The sequence below is a fragment of the Macrobrachium rosenbergii genome, chromosome 13 (genome assembly GCF_040412425.1).
Source record: "Macrobrachium rosenbergii isolate ZJJX-2024 chromosome 13, ASM4041242v1, whole genome shotgun sequence".
NCBI classification, from domain to species: Eukaryota; Metazoa; Arthropoda; class Malacostraca; order Decapoda; family Palaemonidae; genus Macrobrachium; species Macrobrachium rosenbergii.
In genome coordinates, this window is record NC_089753.1 from 34954713 (window position 1) to 34971507 (window position 16795).

The window sequence follows — 16795 nt, forward strand, 5'->3', positions numbered from 1 at the left end:
TTAAATAACGTAATTAAATGATAGTTGTCTCTCACGGCGACGAGCAAGCAAATCAAGTAGTCAAAATGACAAAACATTACTTCATAAAGGTAATTTCACATTAGCGAAACAGGTCTAGGCCTATGGTGAGATCACAGCAGTAAAAGCAAACGTCTAGACTTTCCCAAAGATCATGAAAATGAAGAAGCCGTCAGCAGCAAGAGCAGCGTTGGGGCCCAGAGGGACAACGTCAGGTTTCGCGGGAATGGAATCTAAAATGAGCTTTGCAAATACCGTAGGTGCCTTGCTATGAAATTTTAAATCGAGTTAGAAATGGAATGTGCTCGCCTCTTACGTAAGAAATCTGTCCTTCTCAACCTTTTCGCCACACACACACACGCCTTAGAAGTCATGTCTTGTTCCTTAGTGGTGCTGCTCTCTCTCTCTCTCTCTCTCTCTCTCTCTCTCTCTCTCTCTCTCTCTCTCTCTCTGACACAAGCGCGAGTAAATTTTACCTTTATACACTGTTTTTATACTTCCTTCCACTGCCTTTCCAGCTGTTACCATTTTAGAATTACACAGTTTACACTTCAAAAGTCCTTCACGATAGCAACGGCATTCATTAGTTCGTCCTGTCTGTTCCTACAATCCCGTGAATCTACTTCTTTAACTTACAATAACTTCTCCTTGCATCCTGATCTCTAAAGGTTGCGAGTACATTTTCGCTGACAGGTTTTCCTAAAAAATAAAATGAAATAGAATGAAAATCAGCCTAAGAGTCTACCCAACCCTTTACCTTTCCTGTACGCACCACTGCCCAACATGACGTCCCTTTTCAATTTAAATTAGGGTGGGCTCACTGGCTCTTTTCTCAACAACGGAAATGGGTTTGCTCTACCTGCATCTCATCTGTATACTCAAATATCCCTCAACTTTCCCTTCCAAATCTCCCATCTACACAGCCCTCATACTATCCACCCCCCCCTCCGTTTAGATGGGATCCCCTAACTGCCCTTCTCTCCACTCTTGCTAAATAAGAAGAAACCGGAAACTATCAGAACGACGATGGATGAAGCGAGCATTGGTTTGGTCAGTAGTACTATGTGATCGACCAGGGACGTGAAAATTTAAACTCCTTTCGGTCTCTGCTCGCTTTCAATAAACTTTTCAAATTTTATCTCTACTTCTTCCATTCATACATAAGAGAAGCTCGTGTTATTTGATCTAGAATCATTATTATTTTCTCTAATAAAGGATAGAACCGAAAAACAAACAAACACGAAAGTCCAGACTTCTTGTTCTGTCAATTCTAAAGGACTTTTGCACACAAATATCTTACCTATCGTATAGACAGTAGCCACCGCGGGCTCTGTCAGTAGATACGACTGAAGAGGTACAAAATCTAGTGAATGTTTTACCATTTATTAATAGCTGATAAGACCTTACCTTAGCGAATGGATGAGCTTTCCCAACTGAGGAACACAAATACACACGCACTGTCCGAACGCCTTCGCTCGGATGTGGCCATGGACTTGCGTTTGCATATTAACTAGTCTTATTTGCCAGACAACGTTATTTTGAAAACCATAATAACAATTACCGTTGCCTTCACCTATAATTTAGACAATACAGTCATGCACGTACTAAAAAACATTTCGCAAAACGAATGTACGGCCAAGTCATGCATTCGAACTCAGCGATTAACCCGACAGAGAGCGTCGTGGTTACCATGGCAACCATATTCCCATTAGGCGTGGTCTATATAAAGGTTTGCTTTGATCCCTTGGACACCGACGAGATGGAAAACCATAAAATTGAAGAGATTAAGGTTTTTCTATTCGATTTCACTGCGAGTGACAGAATTTTATACACGGCAACTTAATGTAATCCAACAGTACACTATGAAGATAAAAAAGGCCCATAAAAATATATACACGTTGCAACAATATTTCATAAATATATGATTGCAACGCTAATACAGTGTGTTTATAGGGCTTTTTTATCCTCGTATACGTGTACATATGCATACACATTCATATACAGATACACATTTTATACATATTTATATATATATAATTGTATTCTTATGTATATATATTAATGTATTACTCCTATTCCCACATAATTCTCCTATTGTAATCAACGCTTATAAACTCCGGCAGCACAGATTTCGTTTACCTGATTAACTCGAGCAAGTGGAAAAAAAATCAGTTCATGGGGAACGTTCGACTTAGGCGTGCAGGTGGTAAGGTAGGTTACGGTCATTTAAACTGCCGTTACTGATTGGCAAGTCAGCCAAACAGTCTGATCGATTGTATGGTTCAGCGAGACTAAATATGCTATCTGCTTCTTGTTGCGTCCTATATCGGAAGGCTTAGTTGAACTGAATTGAATATAGAATTTAGGCCTATAAGGTCATTCAGCGATGCAACGGAAATTGACAGTATAAAAGGTTTGAAAGGTGTAACAGGAGGAAAACCTTAAAGCAGTTACACTACGAATCAATTGTTAGGAATGAGTGGAAAGCAAGATGGAAGAAAGATGATATGAAAGGAGGTACAGTAAAAGGAACGAAAGGGGTTGCAGCTAGGGGCCGAAGGGACCATGCAAAGAACCTTAAGTAATGCCTACGGTGCACCGCATGAGGTGCACTGATGGCACTACCCCCCTACGGGAGGAGGGACATAGCTGTCCTCAATATTAAACAATGTTAATATTTTGTTACCATTCCCTGTTAGTAAGCCTATCTTTGTGTCGTCAGTCTAAAATCAAGATCAATGGCTCTCGGTCTAAACTGTTTGCCGAAGCCTGTTTCATGACGACTGCATTCCCTGTTAGCTCGTGGAAGGCGATGGCTGAATATTCCGAACACTCGCTGCAATCTCCTTTAGCATCTCAGTTATAACGTCGTTCGTTCTTATTCGCCCAAAAATAGAAGCTATTTCACTCGCTCCAGTGCCTGGTAATCTATTAATAATATACTATACTTGGCAACTCTCGGTCGACTTCGTAAGCCGGATAAAAGAGACTCCTGCGAAACCCGGAGGATTTGTGATGTTTCAGACTAACGCTGATAATGATGTCGGTAAACAGAATCTACCATCATACAAGTACGGTACGGACTTCATAGAAACAGGGTACTATAAATAACAGGGAAGAATGGTTAGCTTACTCCCTTCCTTTTACTTATGAAAGAATGATAATCAAATTCTTCTGCTTCCCTGAACCGACATCATATGAAGCAGTTCAGCTCCACCCAAAGAGAAATAAGAGACCAGCTAATAAATGAAAGTGCATTTTTATATTTCAAAACAAGAGTTTGGGAATACGAGTGACTTTAAACATTATTTCTAGAAACCTTTGTACCGGGGAGAGAGAGAGAGAGAGAGAGAGAGAGAGAGAGAGAGAGAGAGAGAGAGAGAGAGAGAGAGAGAGAGATCCATGCCGCTCCCCGATTGTTCTAATAATAATCCGGCCGAGAAACCAGTCAGTAACTTCAATTTTAAGCCAAGTACTCTAGCATTCTGACCCAAGTCTCAAAATTCGCTTTATGATTAACATTACATAGACAAAAAAATACCCTCAGAAAAACTGGGTATTGACGCAACAATATTTATAAAAGCTCTTCAACAACTAAATGAATTCATCTTCCTTTAGGGGTGGGTTAGGAGTTAGTTACAGTAGTCAATCGCTGCCCTTCACACTCGACCGAAGACGCATTGATAATTAATATAGTACGTCGTACTCCATATTAATTGTCAAATCTACTACCATAACTCAGAAAATATATTTATTTTATCTTGAAAGACCTTATATTTTTAATACTGATATCCAAGGGGGAAAATATTGTACAATCTTGTGGCTTCAAATCTGAAGGGTTAGTCTAAAATCAACATCTGAAGCGCAACGAGACTCATATAGCTTGAAATAATCTATAGCTATAGTCTTTTGACTCAAAGCCCTAGCTGCAAGTAAGCAGAAAATCTTTTCAATATTTTGGACATCCAGTTTTGGTTGACTGGTGAATCATGACACACATTTCATGCATTATTCCAGTTTTGACAAACAGCTAGTGCAACGCAGACAGTACAGACGAGTCTAACATTCTTAGTAGAAATATTTGCAGCAGTTTATCTTCATTAGTATTTCATAGTCAAAATTCATTGTCAACATCTTCTCTCTCCCTTCATACGCTGAAGTTCAGCAATTTTTTCTTCTCAGAAAATGTGGCAACACTGCAATCCTTTTATCTCACATCTCGATTCACTCCCTCATCGAAAGAACTTCGCTCTGCGCATCTTTATATTGTCACAAACGGATATACGACAGGCTCAGTCAAAACAATTAGGGCAGGGTTCACTTCATTCTCCTGGTGTTATCATCATTCATGACGTCTAAGGGAACACGCTTTTTATGACACCACTCATCACATTCGCATCCTATCCGATCCTTATCTTTTTCTCTGTTGGACTGGCGGGCGATACACAAGTGCTGTTCCCCTCTTGCCGGCCATCTTTTAAAGTGTCACTGATAACTCTTATTTTCTGCCGGTGTTTTTCCATCTGCAAAACAAAACAAGCGATTCCCAAGAAATAGAAAACGATATATTTGGCTCGCTCAATATGCAAGAGCACAAGTCTAACACGTCCGTCCAACTAACCCCCCACCTCTCTCTCTCTCTCGACTAATCAAGGATATATTTCGCGGAGTGAATAAATGGATAAATGATATATATATATATATATATATATATATATATATATATATATATATACATATACATATACACACACAGTATAATACAATGTGCGCTTACAACCTGGTATTCTTAACTGCCCGAAAACTGGCGATAAATGTAATAATAATACTGTAAGCACTGGGGAATGAGGTTCAACTCCTGTTAAAAATGCAACTTCAGTACCGATTTGGTATAACGCACAAACTGAAAAATAAACTTAATTGGTAACACCATACTACAATAATTATGAGCGTATATACAGTGTTATATCACATCTGAGCCTATGCTTATATCTTTGACACGCTCTGTGTTATCTGACGTTGCAAAAAACTTAGATCAGAAATGAGTTCCCGGGTATACAACAATGATTTTCATTCCACATGTTTGAGAGTCTAGATTTCATGAACCCCTTAGGCCTTTATCACCTTGACAAGGCTTTCTTTAATTTCTAGGGAAAGTAATTTTATTCAGACACTGAGGTTTGAATGTTTCCCATTTGGTCACATTATACAACCTTTCAGGAAAGAAGCTTCTATTAACCTTAGTAAATTGAACTACCGAGTTCACGCATGCGCTGCACCTATCCAAGAGTGTGTTTAATTATTCGGTGGAGGTACTACATGGGCCAAACAGCCCAGTGCATGACTTGTTACGTCAACATCATTTCCTTAGAAACATCATCCCTTCTTGTTGATGGCGCTACTACAAACGGACGGGATAATATACCATCTTTCTTCGTGTTGAATGTAGGCCTACTTCACATACAGACACGTCTTCGCACAATCCCCGCCAGTTTCATTTTTTATCAACAAAATATTGCACTAAAAAGTAACTCCAGAGTCCAGACACCCGTAACAGTGACCTGCGCAAACCTCTGAAGGAAAATACGCCATCTGTGGCCCGCAATCAAGAAAATTGTCCTCCGGCAATTTTAGAGGTCCATTATAGTACCAACGCACGAGCATGACTCGACAACTAAATTACCGCCTGGCGAATCACTGCCGTCATGAAAGGCTTGCTTTGTTTCTGGCCCTCCCCCCTCCACTTTTCCAGCTGCTTCACCCCCATCACCACAGATCACCAACGGACACTACTCTAATTCTTTCAGTCTGGCGAAAATGCACTTTGCAGTAGTCGGCAGCATTATGATGATTGATTGCGTGTGACTTGTCCGAATAGCGTCGTTGTATCCCATACTGTGGCTTGGTGATCCGATTGAGAGCTTATTAAATAAGAGAAACTTCTCCTTCAAATATATGTTAACATATTTATGTAATTTATATGATGATAGCGCAGCCGAGCTGGGAGATTATGAAGAAATGTGCTCCCAAGTCCAAAAGTAACGTCTTGAAATAGGCTTCTGATACGAACTAGTTAATGCAGACGTTTTAATGTATTTTCCATACATTTCAATTACATTGGAATAAAGCACACAACACTAAATAAAAAAAATCTTGTAAATTATCAGCATTTATTAAAGACTACACTTTCCTTACAACTTGAAATGACTAAAAATTACAACGTGTGAAACGTTCGGGGTAGGTATTAAATGGCACAGACAACAGTAATGCCGGTTTGGTTTTGGGTGAGCCCCCATTCAGTTAAGTTCGCCCCATCCCTTCTAGCTGACGATGTCCTGCCTTTTCAGGTCATTGTTATTTTGCTTTATGTTTTCTACATATTTCCATTCCTCGCTTAATATTTATATACCTTGTTTCCAGTTTTACTTATTTTTTCTTATTGCTGGATTGACGTCCCGTGCTATCACGGGTAGGGCAGTTTCTGTCATATTCCGGCATCTGCTTTCCTCAGCAGCAGCACTTATGTGCGATTCTGCCAAGTAATACTCAGCATAAAATCAAATTAATTATATATATATATATATATATATGTATATATATATATATATATATATATATATATATATATCGCATTTATGATCCTATTGTTTACAAGGGAAGTTTGTTTTCCCTGGATATGACCAGAGAATGGTAAGCTAGGCCTAACGTAATAACCACCCAAAATACTGAATCTTTTTTTGTCCCATCAAAGTCAATACAGGAAAATTTTGTTTTCAGAATTTATTTGTAATTCTGCAACTAAAATTACGTACTATTCTTTTGGCTAATTTGTATTTTTGTTAAACAGTGGAAGATACTGAGAGTCCTTTTTGTCCATTCTTTCCAAGTGGAAGTAACTGTTGCCATGTTGTTAAAACCAAAAGGAACAGACCTAAGAATTCATTTTTATTCAAAATCCTACGGTAACGATACTGAAATTGTAAAGATATGAACATATATGTTACAAATTATAAGATGCATGCAAATTTGAGTGATACTTCCATGTACTTGTTATTTTTGAAATGCCCCAAACACCAGGAGACTAACTGACACGAAGATGTCTGCCATAAGATGTTTGTGGTCGTCGGTCTCACCTCCCCATAAAGTTTCAGATAGGCTAGTAGTTTTTGTAAATTCCATGTTTAATTCTAGTCTCTAGAAAATGTTGATAATTACATGTCTCTTTTAATTAGCGGATGGTCTGTTCCAATTTGCCTCAAAAATGTCTGGACAAAATATAAAAACGTCTGTATGCAACAGTATCAGAAGCCATTTCAAGGAGTTGACTTGGGCGACTGTGCTATTTACTATTCGACTTGCATACACTTTTTTTTTATAGTTTCTCAACTCGGTAGCATTATTAAGAGATGTAACATTTCAGGGATCGCCAAGTAATTATTTACAATATAATGGTGCTATTTGGACATGCTATATTAAAAGATATAACATTTCTGGGATCGCCGAGTAATTATTTACGATATAATGGTGCTATTTGGACATTCTATACAAAGCCAATCATCATCAAGCTGCCAACTACTTCTATGATTATTTTCGTCAGATTAAAAGGAACAAATTCACAGAGAGAGAGAGAGAGAGAGAGAGAGAGAGAGAGAGAGAGAGAGAGAGAGAGAGAGAGAGAGAGAGAGAGGATTTACAAATACCTTGCCCTAACAGCTGACCCCAGACTAAGAATCCGTATCTTTACACATCTTAAACTGTCACCATATAATTTTGGAAACTGGGGCTCTCCACGGCAATACACTTGTAAGTGGTTTGAGAGGGGTGGGGGGGGGATATTAGATCACTATACTCTTGAAGCCAAAATAGCAAAGCATTCGGAACAGCTTAACAGGGTAACAAAGAAAGAGAAGCCAGCAAGCAGCCGGAGCAGTCTTTCTGTTATTCATAGGTGCGAGCGAGACCTTGGGTGTGAGAAGGTGCAAGAAGGAGGACATACCGTCTCTCCGCTAAAAATAACCGGGAATCACAACGTACCACGCAGATGTTTCCAAGGAAACGGTTACCCAAGTAATCGTCGAAACACTGAAGAGACCTTTGCCGTGTCATGTCTCAAATCCTGACGGCAGAGATACTCGGCCTAGAGCACGAACTCCTTCGCAGAATGTCTGGAGGCTTCTCAGACGCCTGTAACAGCTTTTCATAAACGTTTAACTGTACCACTAGACTCAACTTTTGTTTTCACTTGAATGTTAACTCAAAACAGACAGAAACTGATACTTATTAACTTAATTCAGTTCAAAGATAACAAAAGACTTGACATAATCAAGAGAGTTATGTCAATGAAAAATTGGTAACACCCTTTAACATGCCAACTACAATGCTCTCCTCAGGACTCGATAATTCTCTGATACGATATCTCAGAATGATTTGAATCATTCTCGTCCATCGATTACAGAACAGTGGTATAAAAAAATATCTTCAAATAGCAGTAAAAACCCAATAAACTGTAGGAAGGCACCTCAATTACCAAGAATGAGACGCCCAACTCTCGCTAGTAAAAAAAAAAAAAAAAAAAAGCACTTTACATTGCCAGAAAATTACTTTCTAAGCCATCCACAAATATTTACCAAAACTCTCTCAACAGTTATTAAGAGATCCTGCCATCTCCCAAGTCCAATCCCCCAGGATGAAAAGTTCAACTTATCCTAATGAAAAACCACCGACTAGGTACATAATATAAAATTTACATCCAGCTTAACATTCTGTGGAAATATGACATCCTCAGCAAACGGGCACACGAATTTCTGATGCTACACAAAGCGATATTTCTAAAAGGTACGGTGAACTCATGGATTTTTTTTAAGTACCAGTTATCTAAAAACTTGAATCAATTCCAAAATTAACTATCTGAAAGGGTCCAAAACTTATTCCAGAGTGAAAATATTATTTTCCCGTTTTTTCAGTGTGTGTTATGAACGTTTTTGACATTCAATTTGGTAGCAAATTAGTAGTTTTTGAGATACCGGGACCACGTTTAGGCCTGCATCTTATAACTAAGAGACCACGGTGGGAAACCGGGGCTGCTTTTTGGGGAGGGGGCACAAAGAGTGAAATACTGGGATATATTCGCCCGTTGAAATCGATCAATAAACTTTACGTTAATCTGAATCAGAACTTTCAGAAGTAGGCTACCACAGGGACGTTAGAATACATTCCTGCATTTCAATTTTTTTTTATTTTTCCCCAACCAAAAAATCGGTTTCCAACTGTGGTCTCCATAAATGTAGGGTATAAGGTGGGTCCATTACCTTTAAAGCTTCTCATTTGCTACGAAAATGAAAGCCAGAACTTAAAAAAAAAAATTGTGTGATATTTTGCAGTAATGCCGAGCTAGGCTAACCCGGGGAAATTCCTAGGGAGCCATGACTTTATCAAACCTGAAGCTGGTGGTTTTTATGAGCAACTCCTTAATTGCAGAATACCACTTAATTGGTGAAACTCAAAACACAAGAACCAATCAGATTTTAGTATTATTCAACTACCCACATTTCCTGATGAAAACAAAATAAAAATACGTTGAAAATACGTCAGCCATTTTACCCATAATGCTCGGAACCAGCAAATCCCGACCGGGAAAGTTGTATCAGTTAATTTCATTAATATCGGCCTATGACAGTAGCACCCTCTAATCAATTTACGTGGCGAGATATTTCATAAATTATGCAATACTGTGGTATAAATCTCTACTATTCCAATGGATTTCATACTGAGTTTCTCCATAAAATACTAAACATCAAACAAATACCTTGCTTAGTTTCGCATTCCTTACTGAAATGTGGTGGGATTGCAGCCCTACGAGCATCTGTGGTGGCGACAGGGCTGACGTAACTTACTAACGCTAAAGACGAGTTTCACAACAGACTTCTACTCATTATTATATGAAAGTATGATGAGGAATAATGTCAACTATAATGTCAACTATGAAGGATAACGTTCTGCTACTCTAATGCAACTCAACAATGGGAACAGGATTTAATCGATTATTGAAAACGTGCATTTTTTACTAGGGTATATTAGGGAATAATGTTTGACCTAGTAATCACTATGAAAAGACTCCTCTGTTGGCTTAAAGACTATTTCGCATAGTTCGTTCAATCCCCTCAATATTTATACGATCTTGCAATCGACGACACTCGTATCTACACAAATCCTTTCGATACACATAGTAATCCTTCCGATATCCATGATCAAAGCATCCACTTAAGCCATGAAATCCACGCCAAATCGTGCTTTTGTCCATATTGATCCGAAGAGCCATTACAATCCTTAGCCCCACCCTACTCCCCCACCCACATACGAACCCAGTAAAAAGTGTCACAATCTTTCTTATATAGTGACCCCCCAAGGTTTTATGTAGCCACCTTTGCGGCGTGTTTAGTACAAGCCCGTTGGGTATTTCCGTATAAACAAACAAAAGACTGTCGATATCATAATGACCCCTAAGAAATACTGTGAATTTTTCCCCTGTGACTTTATTACAGGCCACCATAAATTAATGTGACTTTTTTCCCTGTTTTTTTTTTCCCAGCCAAAATTGACTTTTTCCTGCGACTATTACCGGCCACCCCTATACACGTTACGACCATCTGTTTCGACTTCGATAAATTTCCCGTTTGGTTACAGTCGAAGTTACCCATACACTATTCCGGTGAAGGGTCTGATCCGATCACTAGTCAAGCTTCAACCTCAACGAAGTTAACTACATTAGTATTACGATAAGATAAGCCTTTGCAGTAATCGCTTCGACAAAACAGCTACGCCACAAGGAACTATACAACAGACTAGTACGTGATATGCTGTATGCACAACCACAGGTAGTGGTTGTAACTGCATATAAATGACGCATAGCAATGACGACCACATGTATAATACACACACTAATTATATATATGTATATATATTTACGGCAATTTTTCCTGAAGTTATGGTCTGGTGCTCTCTTCCTACTGAACGCACAATACTTAGGTCTAGGACTAGACTTACTGTAATCAAGGCTTATTAAGCTATTTTCTTAAACTCTCAAAATTAACTTAAAATATAACGAAATAACTAAAGTTTTGCCAGGAAGCTGTCTCACTTACCTCATCTTCAACCATGTTGGAACTCTAATGTCATGTGAGTTCATGGTCCCTTGTATGCATCGAATTGTAGTACCCAAGCTCCTGTTTCTTTGATGCCTCGAATTAGCTGTTCAGGTGGCATCATTATATACATCATTCTTCCATTTTTCACTTGAGTCTTCAGACTTAACTATCCTTGGGCATGGGCGTTCTTTGCATAATTCAGTGACCTTGCTACAAATCATTTATTACTTTTATGTTGAAAGCATTGTGTTCACAATGCCTCGTGCCCACTACAGGAGTTGTTAAACTTGGCGAGTGTACCGCTAAAACCAAAAATATGACGGCCTAGCAATATCAAGAGAAAGGTGAAAGCCAGAAATCGGCGTTGACAGATTCACATCTAGACTGTACTCATCAGACTCCGCCCACTTCGGCCAGGATGATGGTACCATACTTACTCATATTCACATGCTATTCCGGTGGTCGTTTACGATGGTAGTAGCTTCTCATTGTCATGAACAATGTTCTGGTCAGCATCAAAACAGGAATTCATTTACACACCACGTCAAACAGGTTTCCTTTTCAACTCCATTCACTACACTCGTGCCTAGTTTCTCCACGGCCTTTTCCTCCATTTTACTGGAGTTTGTTCGATTCTGCAAATTTTTCCACTGAAAGTCAGACTCCGTGAAGTTTCTTATATATACAAGTAACCAACTCTCACACACATACGGTAAGACACACAAACGCAAACTGCGAGAGAAATGAAAATTATCAAGGACACCACAACATGGAAACGAATCTTCTCTACTCATTGCCAGATACCACTAGCTCTCAACCGTTAACATTCCAAGGTTAGGAAGGAATTCGCACATTTCTGATGAGCAAGATGTTTTTGTCGTCTTGAACGTTACCCGACTCTATAAGGTTAGTCCAACTTTCATATTAATAACAGCACTGTATCTTATGCGCTATTCATGTTGCCCGTTGTTCAACTTACCAACATATTCAACTTCCTTCTTCATATCGGGGCTGCTGCCTTAGGCTAAAGTCAGTGATGGGAAGCCTGTTCATTTAAATCAGAATCCTTCCATATAGCATGTCCTTATTTTTGATTGATTTCAGTACTACCTATAAGAGTTGACAAGTTGTCCAGTCTAGTCATTTATCTAATAAACAATTCGTGTTGGAAATTTCATCTACATATTTTTCAGCAGACATCAACAAGATGAGGCTTACCTGGAGTACAACGCTGTTGGCCCAGCGTTCGACTCTCCTACCGGCCAATGAAGAATTAGAGGAATTTGTTTCTGGTGATAGAAATTCATTTCTCGTCATAATGTGGTTCGGATTCCACAATAAGCTGTAGGTCCCGTTGCTAGGTAACCAGTTGGTTCTTAGCCACGTAAAATAAAACTAATCCTTCGGGCCAGCCTTAGGAGAGCTGTTAATCAGTTCAGTGGTCTGATTAAACTAAGATATACTTAACTTGGAGTATATAACGCTTTACTTGTTTTTATATCTCACTCGTTAGCGCGAACGCTGAAACCCACTTTTATTATTTAAGCAGGCATCCAGGTCTGAACATTTCCTTACTCCAAGATCGCATCAACAAAGCATAAACAATCCTATTGCTTCTTTTGAGACTTGGATCTTGTTTTATTTATTTATTTTTTTTGTTTCATACTGGATTTAAAAGAAAATTCATTGGCGAGAGGCCCCGTAGGAGGATAATGCCGTCAGTGCACCTCATGTGGTGCACTGTAGGAGTTACTCAAGGTTCTTTGCAGCGTGCCTTCGGCCCCTAGCTGCAACCCCTTTCGTTCCTTTTTTACTGTACCTCCGTTCATATTCTCTTTCTTCCATCTTACGCTCCACCCTCTCTTAACAGTTGATTCATAGTGCAACTGCTTTGAGGTTTTCCTCCTGTTACACCTTTCGAACCTTTTGCTGTAAATTTCCGTTTCAGCGCTGAATGACCTCATTGGTCCCAGTGCTTGGCCTTTGGCCTAAAATTCTATTCAATTCACTGGCGAGAGGATAGAAAAACAAGGTCAATCTTTTACTGTGTATTTATTTTGATGTTGAAGATATTGTATACCAGAAATATTCATATAAGATTTGTGAATTAGAAATTCCAACCGACCAAGCCCCCAATCTTTCTCTCTCTTGCGCGCGCTCTCTTTCACTATATCTTTTTTATTCCTCTGTCGTTGAGGTGAGGAAAAAAAATTAATAATGAAAGCGAGGCGACATAAGGGAAGGTCTAAACATTCCGGCATAACATCGAAAAAAAATTCAAAACTGAATTTACAAAAAAAAGTCTCTTGAAACATTTTCAGAATGTTAAAATTCTTGCATCACAATAATCTGTCTTCTCTCTTCCATACTTAGAAGCACCCAACTTTAAAATGATTTTTTTAAAATCCCAAAATGACCAACTAGCTGGAAAAAAAAGACCTGTTTTACCTTAGTCCGTCTCCAACTATGATGACAAACTAGGTTTCTGGATCTTTTCTAGACAGTGACCCCCAAAGGTTTTAACCCGGTGTGTAACCACCTTTGCGGCGTGTTTGATACAAGCCCGTTTGGGATTACCGTAAAAACATGAACAAGAGACTGTAAATAACATAAAGATGATGATTCCAAAGAAATATTAGTCTTAGATAACGACCCCCGAACTTCGTTGGGGGTCACTATCTAGGAAAGATCCAGGTTTTCGAGTTGACTCTGAAACAAAAAAAAAAATTTTTTTTTTTTAATGTGTGTCCCCTGCATCAAGTGAAAATTTGGTGTTTTTCCTATTCTTTTCTTTTTTCAACTTTAAAAATTAACAAATAAAAAAACACTAGACCCTGCCATCACTGTTAAATTTCAGCTTTCAAAAAATTATTACATTCTTGTGAACATTTCACACGAGATAATGTCAGACACTCGTATAATATCATAAAATAATGTTTTCATTAACGCTGAATTATCCATTAAGCTTTAGACTTTCATTTCCAGTGTTTTACATCTGATGAAAATTGTTTGGTTTTCGATATTAGCCTTCAGCATAGACCTTCCCTTACCCATCCACGCCAAAGTTCCACCTCCAGTATTTACATAAAACCCCCCTACGACTTCAAATGAAGTACAAAACGTGGATTGATTAATAACAATAATCCGTTCGTTATTAGCATCACAATAATTATTATTATTTATCGTATCAGTTATCATGTAGTTATATAATAGCATGTATATAAAATAATAAAAAAAAAATGACGCGGAGCAATACAACGGAATGGCCACACACACACACGCGCCCTCTACAGCGACTCTGTTCTACAGAGCGATGCCAAACTTCGTTCAGACTTTGGCTACAGTTTAAGAGATATGTCCACTGCACGAAAACCTCTGGGGGAGAACAAAGAATGCTGCTGTTGTCATGAAATATACATCGATTCTGAAAATGACAAATCTTTAACGTTCACGGAATGCAAGGCAAATAGTCGACGCTATTCTATCAGGAATTTTGACATCGTCGATAGAACCTTTAGATCGTGGTACGAAGGTATACACCGTTCTATCGGGAATTTTGACATCGTCGATAGAACCTTTAGAAGGCATTCTCTTGTTACGCCCACAGACTTTCGAAAGTGGTTACAGACCAACTTTGGCATGCCTTGAACGACTGTAGAACAGCGTCCCGTGAGACAGGCGAGTGTCTTTATTTTTTTTTCTCGTACAGAAAACGAAGATTTACCGAAGGGCTCTCTCAGGTTTTAAAAATACATTCATAATACCTTGCCGAGCTTTGGCGATAGAAAAGAAACGAATTTTTTCCATTTTTTTGTTTTTGTTTGTTTGTCTGAAAATCGAGAATCAAGAAAAGACGAGGAAAAAAAACAATCTTCGGCTATGAATAAATAACATGACGAATCTAAAGCTGTTCTATACATCAAATGCCTATTTACACAACTTTTCACACGAAAAGGATTTAATTTTTCTGTTTTATCATCTCGAAACATGTTCAGAACGTGTCACTCAGGTCGACGAGAAATCCTACAAATGAGGAAAAGATTTCAAAAACTTTTTTTTTATGCCTCTTTTTTTGCTCAAAGTAGAGAAGTGTCAATGCTTCGGAGTATCAAGGCCTGATGAGAAGATTGCAACATATTGCTACGTGTCAATAAAAATAAATACAAAAAATATGACGACGACAGAAAAAAAAATGGGTGATTATTCATACAGTGCTTGGGTCCAAAGAAAGATACATCAAGAGAATGATGAATACAATGAAATACAACACAATACAATGATAAACGAACCTTAGGCTAAATCCAATTTTCATTGACACACTGAGATTCTTCAAAATTTGTTAGAAATTATATATATATATATATATATATATATAAAATATATATGCTGTATATATAATTATATATATAAAATATATATACTGTATATATTTATATATATATATATATATATATATATATATATATATATATATATATATATATATATATATATATATATATATATATATATATATATATATTAAATCAGCCTTCTTTTACATCATGAACTTGAAAAACATAAAGAACTTGTCTCAAAATATATTTGAAAAGATCTTTCATTTATGGAAGCATTAAGGGACTTCTTAGTAAGTGTCTATTCGTTGTCGTTATTTGGCAAACAGGAAAAATCTAACTGAAGAAGCGAAAAAAAAAAAAAAAAAAAAAAAAAAAAAAAAAAAGACAAATTCTGATGAATCTCTCACATACGATTTTGCCATAAAATCAACGACAAATTGACAGAAAAAATAATCAGATTTTAAAAATTTACTCAGGTAAGAATAAACGGCTTCAAAAAATTTTTTTCTTCATAAAAAAAAAATTTTTCAAAAAAAAAAAAAATTTTTTGAGAGTGAAAACAACAAGTGAAAATTCCTGAATCCTTTCCCCCTTTGCTTGTAGGTGCGTATGTAGCTTGTAATTACTTCAGCGAATAACTTGTTACTCGAAGGAGATGGCAGAACAACCATCAGAAGTTGCCAGTAGGTTACATCGGAAGTTGCACGTGCAGATTGCAATGCCAGGATCTTCCCAGTACAGGGTACGACGCCAGATGTTGCTAAGTCAGCCTGCAACATCAGATGTTGGCGGTACAGGCTGCAGCATCATTAGATGTTGCCGGTACAGCCTGCAACACCAGATGTTGCCGAGTGCCTGCAACATCAGGTGTTGCCAGGTCAGCCTGCAACATCAGATGTTACCGACAGCACGCAACATCAGATGTTTCCAGTGCAGCCTGCAACATCAGATGTTACCGACAGCATGCAACATCAGATGTTGCCAGTGCAGGCTGCAACATCAGATGTCGTCAGGTCAGCCTGCAACACCAGATGTCGCCAGGCCAGCCTGCAACATCAATGTTACCGGTAGCCTACAACACCAGAGTCGTCAGGTCAGCCTGCAACACCAGATGTTGCCGGCAACCTGCAATATCAGGAGTCACCGGTATAGCCTGTAACATCGGATGTTGCCGGTACAGGCCGTAGCATGAGAAGTTACCGATATATGTAATGACGTACCGTTTGCTTGTGAACCGCATTTCGCCCCCCCCCCTTTTTTTTTAATAACAGCTAAACTGAACAGCCGGACAGCATC

At 38.3% G+C, this 16795-nt stretch overlaps 1 protein-coding gene across 2 annotated transcripts in view; it reads right to left on the reverse strand.

Annotated features, from left to right (window-relative positions):
• LOC136845168 (cilia- and flagella-associated protein 45-like) overlaps positions 1-11880 on the reverse strand; it is a 35146-nt gene extending 23266 nt beyond the window's left edge. The window contains exon 1 of one of the 2 annotated variants that reach the window (XM_067115131.1): positions 11600-11880. In XM_067115131.1, coding sequence (XP_066971232.1) covers positions 11600-11603 — 4 coding nt within the window. In that variant the 5' untranslated portion in view covers positions 11604-11880. Of the gene's footprint in view, positions 1-1425; positions 1509-11599 lie in introns of those variants that run through there. The other variant, XM_067115132.1, reaches the window with a different exon arrangement.
• Between the last annotated feature and the right edge of the window lie 4915 nt (positions 11881-16795).